Source organism: Lepeophtheirus salmonis, chromosome 13 (assembly GCF_016086655.4).
Source record: "Lepeophtheirus salmonis chromosome 13, UVic_Lsal_1.4, whole genome shotgun sequence".
NCBI lineage: Eukaryota > Metazoa > Arthropoda > Copepoda > Siphonostomatoida > Caligidae > Lepeophtheirus > Lepeophtheirus salmonis.
In genome coordinates, this window is record NC_052143.2 from 9,012,289 (window position 1) to 9,019,599 (window position 7,311).

The 7,311-nt window shown below is 33.8% G+C and overlaps 1 protein-coding gene and 1 long non-coding RNA gene across 5 annotated transcripts; one reads left to right on the forward strand and one right to left on the reverse strand.

The window, feature by feature from the left end:
- Positions 1-553: 553 nt before the first annotated feature.
- LOC121127578 (uncharacterized) lies at positions 554-2,148 on the reverse strand. The gene is made up of 3 exons (XR_005867868.2): positions 2,027-2,148; positions 1,004-1,193; positions 554-711 (listed from the first exon to the last, which is right to left on the reverse strand). It is a non-coding gene; the product is annotated as an uncharacterized lncRNA (long non-coding RNA).
- Positions 1,747-5,442, forward strand: spt4 (Transcription elongation factor subunit spt4). 4 transcript variants are annotated; one of them, XR_011783113.1, is made up of 5 exons: positions 2,508-2,816; positions 2,872-3,034; positions 3,106-3,305; positions 3,732-3,857; positions 4,608-5,442. XR_011783113.1 is itself a non-coding variant. In XM_040722990.2 (3 exons), exons 1-3 carry the CDS (start codon positions 2,745-2,747, stop codon positions 3,222-3,224), a joined length of 354 nt encoding a protein of 117 aa, XP_040578924.1. In that variant the 5' UTR covers positions 1,747-2,744; the 3' UTR covers positions 3,225-3,704. The 4 variants fall into 4 exon arrangements, 1 of the variants encoding a protein (XP_040578924.1); XR_011783112.1 differs by having other exon boundaries at positions 3,732-5,442; XR_005867867.2 differs by lacking the exon at positions 3,732-3,857.
- Positions 5,443-7,311: the final 1,869 nt, after the last annotated feature.

Genomic DNA, 7,311 nt, shown 5'->3' on the forward strand with positions numbered 1-7,311 from the left:
TCTGAAGAGGTCTCCTATGGAGACGAAATCGAATAAATGTTACAGATCCTCTTAAACATCTGTTTTATTGTGTTGGTTGAGTCAAGTCAGTCTTCTTTAAAAGTAAAACCAAACGGAACAAGAGGAGGGATCATTTTATCAAAAGCATCTAATAAAACAAGAGTTAAAATCTTTTTACATTCATTTCCTACAAATTCGCCTCCATGTAGAGCATTCTGGGATATAAATAGTGACAAAGACCACTGAGTAGCATCAGCCCAGAGACGATGTTAGTAAAGGTAGTTGCAGAACTGTTCTTCCTAAAGTTCTGAGCTCTCCTTGCTTCTAATAATTTTCCTTTGGATTCTGAGGGTCGCACAGATATTGAGCTGCATGGCTCTGAAGACCAAGAACAATTTTTGCAACCGTTAAGTCACATGAAATAATTAAGTTTGGAAACTCTACACAAAATCTAAGTCTCCTTTATGGCATGAACAACTGCCAAGAACAGAAGATCCTTGACACTAATGGGCTAAAATCTGGATTACCTAGATAATTTAAATACTGAATAAAATTGAATACCCGATGATATAATCACGTTTATTAATATGAACTTTAAAGAAAATATCACGATTTATTATTAAACAAATAATTCCGGTGCAGATCCATCTATCTGACCCATTAAAGTAAATAATAATTCAAATCCATCCCATGTAGTACATGTAGTCATATCTAAAGGAAATAAATAAGTGTTAAGAAAGGGCTATAAAGTATATGAATACATATTAAATGTGAGTCGTATTATACGCAGCAATCCGTGTCTTAGTAATGATTTACTGCACCTGAAGTCGACTTTTTTAATCTAGGCCAACGCCTTTCCCCTCATCAAATACTGCTCTTCCTCCTTATTTCTCAATTGCAATCCCCTAAAAGAATTATAACGAGATATACAAGAAGCAAGATTGAGAGGGTCTAAATTTCATTGGCCATTACGAAAGAAATTAAAAATTTAATATCTACTTACTTATTGACCTAGTAAATACATTGTACATACAAGAGGCTAGTAGAACTATGAACCAGACTTGCAACCCCTCACCATATCAAGGAACAACAAAGTAGGTCTCCTCCGGGGAACCATATGACTGAAACCAAATTGTTCATTAAAAGTGAGAAGCATCACTTTTAATGATAAATCTTCTTACTTCATCTCATTGCTACAAAATAATGGTTAAATTATTATTAATGAAAAGTCAAGGAATCTTCAATTTTGGAATTAAAAAGGAAGAGAAAATGGTTTACAATTTTTCGCCCGTACACAACCTTTATCCTTTATCTCGAAATTAGAGACAAAACGAAAGCGCGGAAATTTAATCCGCATACCCTTATACAAATAAAAAAATAACTTCTCTAAGCTAAACGAATGACATACTATCTATTCAGTTATTTGAGTCGGAGGACGAGATATCGACTCTTTCAAGTTATAGCTAAGAGACGACCTCGCCTACATAATGAGACCTTACATTTACTTGTCCAAATAATTTTGGTATCTCCAAAGATTCGGACAAATAGAAGTTTAAAGGATCTTGAAAGTAGTCTTATGTGGACTGGACTCGAGGTGGATCCGTGGGCTCAATAAGGATGAGCCCAGCTTCTACTCTAAGCTTAGATTATTATTAATAGCGTCTCATTGCTGCGCAATGACCTAACCTAACGGGTTATAAGTAAAATTTTGCAGGGATTGAATTTTAACTTTCCGCTTTCGCTGCTATTTCCATTCCCAGATAGAAAGAGAAAATAAGACGTACGGGCACAATTGTAGACCATACCTCCGAATGTAGAAATGACTATTATCGTGTCGCGTCCCCATTTACCGATCCTTTTCGACTCGAAAAAGGAAATATCTCATCCTATTTCCAAATCAAAGAGGTAGTTAACTTCAAAAATAGGTCGCCCTTTTTCTATTGGCCAAAACTACATAGTACCATTAGCCGGAAATACACTAAGATACTCCTGGAAATCGGCCTCTATGTAAAAAATAATAACTTACTATAGTCGATCTCACCGTAGATACTTGAGCCTATCTCGGACTGACTTCCAAGTTGAAAGAACGAAATAATACATTTCACTAACTTACCATTTATCAAGCAGCTAGAAAAGAAACAAAGTGCGACAAAATGCGGTAAAATAAAACTAAGGGCACCAAATGTATTTTTAACATTATCTTACTAGCCAAAGATAAAGTGATGCCTTATAGTAATAAGAAAAATATATTTCTCTCACCAGGGCGCTAGTGTCATGTAAGATCATGTCAACTTCTATATTCATTGAAAATTTAAGGAAGAAATGAAAAAGAAACACATTTTTATAGATTATTTTATAGGATAAATACTCCTACAACAGGTGATGTTATCTTGAGTCTATATATAACAATCTCCTAAATATAAAATTATCCCCTCTATGCTGGCTATGAACTGGATAAAAGGCTATGGCCCAAAGAAGTAACTTAAATGGTAAAATGGATCTACACAGATGACGTCATTCATAACAAACATTTACCTTCATATTTTTTGGAGAAATACTAATAATTTTAATTTATACAAAGATATTATAATTGTTATAAAATAAATGAATAATAGCTAAATTTGATTTACAGTTATTACTTATTTGTTACTTATCGTTTTATAAAATATAAGGATCTGTTTATTCTATCTAATCCTCAAGTATTGGGGATTTCTTATTTTAAATAATTTAGTTTATATTTTACAATGTCGGATGCAAGTATTATTCCAAAGGATCTACGACAGCTCAGAGCATGTTTGGTTTGCTCTTTGGTTAAGGTAAGGATATGTTGGTTCAATTGATTCCCCTTATTAATGGATTTTGTTTCTATAGACGTTTGAACAGTTTGAAAATGATGGTTGTGACAACTGTGATCGATTTTTGAATCTTAAGCACAATAGAGAGAATGTCTACGATTGTACTTCCTCCAATTTTGATGGTATGATTGGTTCCTGCAAACCAGAAGACAGTTGGGTCTGTAAATGGCAAAGAATAGGTAAATATATATATATATATATAAACTATTTCTGCATCCAAGTAACTCTTCTCTCATTTTGATCATTATAGGTCGGTTTAAGAGGGGGGTTTATGCTATATCCGTCTCTGGAAGACTTCCTCCTCCTGTCATTAAGGACATGCAAGCCTTGAATATTGCATACAAATCTCGAGACACGAGTAAAAGATAGCTGAAAATATTCTTCGTTGGTTCTATCTCCTTTATTTCTCTAATCGCTATGTACATAACTTTTCAACTCAAAATGTTCTTTGTACGTTAAAATAAATATTGTGTTCGTACATATTCTTCTAAAAAAATTGTTGTATGTGATGTATTAGCCTTAAATTAGTCATCCTCACATTTTTCTCGGAATCAGTCTCATAAAGTTAGAGGAGGGCCAAATTCTATATGAGGCCAGGATTGGGACTATGATTTTTCTATGCAGATTGACTAGCTTGTTTGAGATGAAATTTTTATTTATTTAGTCTTGAAACTTTTTAATAACATTTATTAAAAATAAGCAGCAAAAATTTGAAATTATTATTACCAAAACGAATGAGAAATGATTGAACATTTGTTATAATTATACCACTCAGTAGTCAAAAAGTTAGGAAGAAACGTTTAAGAATAAATGACTTGTTATGTACAAGAATGTATTTTGTTGTCACAATTCTGCAGTTTTATGTTTTTAGTTCAGATGAGGACACAGTTATCGTTTTAGAGAGGCGCTAATGGCTCACCCCCGTGGTTACAGCTCTGCGCAAGATCATGGTAGATTTCCTCGGAGGATAGTTTTCCAACAATTCATACTTCTCCTAAGAAAGTAAAAACGATGAATTGATAAATCATTAAATATTTCACCATGCATAATTATAATTAAGAAATGCAAGGGAGTGGAGAGTTTCCGGTAAATTTCCGGTTGTTTCCGAAAATTTTATGGAAACTTTGCTTGGAAATTTTCAAATGAGTAGATTATGTTATTTTGAATTGTTCCATACATATTTAATCGACAATATTTCAGAATTTTTACTGTTCCTACTCAAATAATTATTAGAAGCTTCTTAGTACACTGACGACCCTGTCGAACCCACTTTCTCAATTCTAGAAAAAATTTGTTTTCTCACTTGATTTATTCAAATTATAAATTCAGCCAAAAAAATCTTTGTCTTTTGGTGTTGTCCATGAACAACCAAATTAGTGGACATGGAAGAGAAAAGAAGCGTCTTAATTTTCTGAAATTACAAATGAATAGTAGTGGGCTATCAGGCAACAGTGAGACTAATATTGCAAATCCACAACTTAAGGGGATCACTTTATATATATACATAAATATGTCGGACTTATTTATATAAAAAAAATCCATTTTATAATAGCTCCTTTATAAATTTCCCTTTACATACATGGCTCTACCAAAATACTTTTTTACTTAATTGTTTATGGTTTCTGATATGCTTTGTAATTTAATATCATATCATTTATGCGCTGGATTTTTTTCCCAACTCATTTTCACCCGAACATGTCAGATTCGGGATTCCCCATTGTGATATGTTCTTTAAAATTCTTCTATATACAGGGTTCATCTTATTTAATGGTGTACATTTTATTTTTTTCAATACGGAATGACATTGGTGCAAAATCACAAAGGAGGACAAGACATCTTATCCCTGAACAGAAATAGCTGAGAAGGTTGGAAAGAACAAAGAAGATTCTAAATTCTCTCAAGGCCAACAAAAATTGGGGAAAAGTTTTTTCTCTTTTCTGATAAATCTTTTTTTCACCGTTGATGACACTATGAATAAGGAGAACAGCCGCTACATCACAACCGAACATACATACAATGTCTCAGCTTCAGTGAGACATGTATTCAGAACAAAAAATCAAGATTGAACTATGGTCGTGTGCGTTGTGGAGTCTCCATCGAAATTTTGGATAAGAAAGTGCTACCTTGAGACAGAAAAGTTTGGGGACTACTTAGTTTTCACTCATGACGGAGCTTAGTGTCATCTAGCCGCTAAGTCCAGGCTTTCCTGAGAGACAACTTTCCAGACTTTTGGTACCTCAAAACAGGTGGCCGCACTCCTCTCCAGACGTTAACCCCTTGGAATGATCTATATAGGTGCGTTTGGAGGAGAGGGTGTGTGCTACTTCTCTTAGGAGTGTCCAGTCTCTAAGAGGCTTCCATCAAAAAGGAGTCGACCAAGCTCGAGTCTGACTACTTAATCAAGGTCTGCAAGAGATTTAGGCCTCATATCGAGTCAATTATTAGATTTGAGGGCTCACATATTGAATAAAATTTGTGCCAAGAACTATCTTCAGATGATTTTGTTAAATAAATGTCCTCACAAAACCTCTTTTTTAAATTTTACTCTTGAAAAGTTGAAAAAATTAAAATGTCTACCACTAGATAAGATCAACCTCGTATTTATTTAGCTTTGGAAAAAAATAATTTAATTACATGTGACAATAATTTAGCAATATATTTGGTAAAATTCAGTCGGAAAACCGTCAGGGCAGGGAAATTTCTTTTTTTCGTAAAATTTTTGAAAATCCGCGATTTTATTCTCTGTATTCTCACCTTCCAATTTTATATTAAAAGTATTTGGTACTTGTGGAATGTTTAAATTCATCAACAGAATGTTCTTTAATCCAGCTAAATCAGATCCATGGTATTGGTATCTACATTTACTAGACATAGTCACCTATTTCCATTTCGCAGTCCTAACATAAATAAATCAATACAACTTTCCATTATATTAAATTGTTATTAATATCAACAGATAAAGTAATTTTATTTCTCCATGAATATTTCTAAATAATTTTTAACTAACAGCTGGTAATAAAAAAATACAGAAGGCAATCTATCATATGTTTTTTTCAAATGTTTCCTTTCCCCTTTTTTCCGTCGAAGTTGTGATTGGATAAAAATGCTGGATGTTACCCTATTTTCATTAATATTAATAGTCTGGAAGCCTATGACGGAAGATTTCACGCCATAAGGTACCGAAGGTTTGACCCCCTAAATTACTTATTTCACCTAGAATATTGAATTATTTTTGTCAGCTTACCCCCCCCCCTCCTTGCTAGGCCCGGCCCCCAGATCACCCTGAAAATAGCCTCCAGACCGTTTATTTGAACCATTTAATCAAGATGAATAGTCACGATCCGTGAAGACATGATATGAGGGCAGTAATTTGCAATATGCATCGTAAAGTGCTGCATGCATCTGAGTTATGATTATATATCACTGAGATTGTTATTGTTATTTTGTCCTCATAAAGCATAATCAACAAGATCAACCCAGTTCAGAGGTTCTATCGGTCCCGGTCTCTGTTGTTTCATTTCAACGATTTGGTTCTAATTTCAGCTTTATCGGGCTCGGTTCTTGTTTATACAGGCTCAGTTTGGTAACATGCACTTAAAACAAAGGGCGTAGCTAGAAAATTCCGGCTCAGGAAATGATATTAGATACAAACAGGGATGCAGCTACTTTATACACAAAGTGTGTAGTGCCCCAAGTTCCAGCAAGGGTTCCGAAAACAGAGGTTGCTTAAGACAATGGTTGTCAAAGTAGGGGGCGTAAGGGGAGGCTAGGGGTCGGGGGGAGATTTTAATATTATGAATATATATGTATGTGTAATTTTGAATTCATTTTTAAAAAATGTGAAAAAATAATATGACAATAATAGTCTCGTAGTTCTTAAGAGGAGAATATAATAGTTGACGTGTTTTGTAGCCTAGAATATGGCTTTATTCGATTAGATTCTACTACAAGTAAGATCCATCTAACAAATTGTTAGATACATAAATACTTTTATACGCACACACAATGTCAACTAGATAAATTACAAATCACTACTAAAGATAGATACAATTATATTACTACAATGTGGTCCCAACTTTTATCTGAGGAAAGGTTGCGTGATATAATAAAGGTAACAACATGTTTCATTTACATAAAATTATGTAGATAGAATATTAAAAGGTTATAAATATACTAAAAAATACAACAAACGAAAATAAGCACAAGAAATGAGAACAATACGTAATATATTGCGGTCTCGATTCGACTTGTCGGTTCTAGCACTAGCAGTTCAAGAACCGAAACCGCTTGAACCCCAAGGCCGATAAGGGGACAACCTTGACTATCAACATATTGGTTTAACAAAAAAAAAAAAATTCAATATTCTAGGTGACATAAGTAATTTCAGGGGGTCAAACCACCTTCTGTACATTATGGGGTGAAATCTTCATTGGTAGGCTCACATACTATAGGAAAA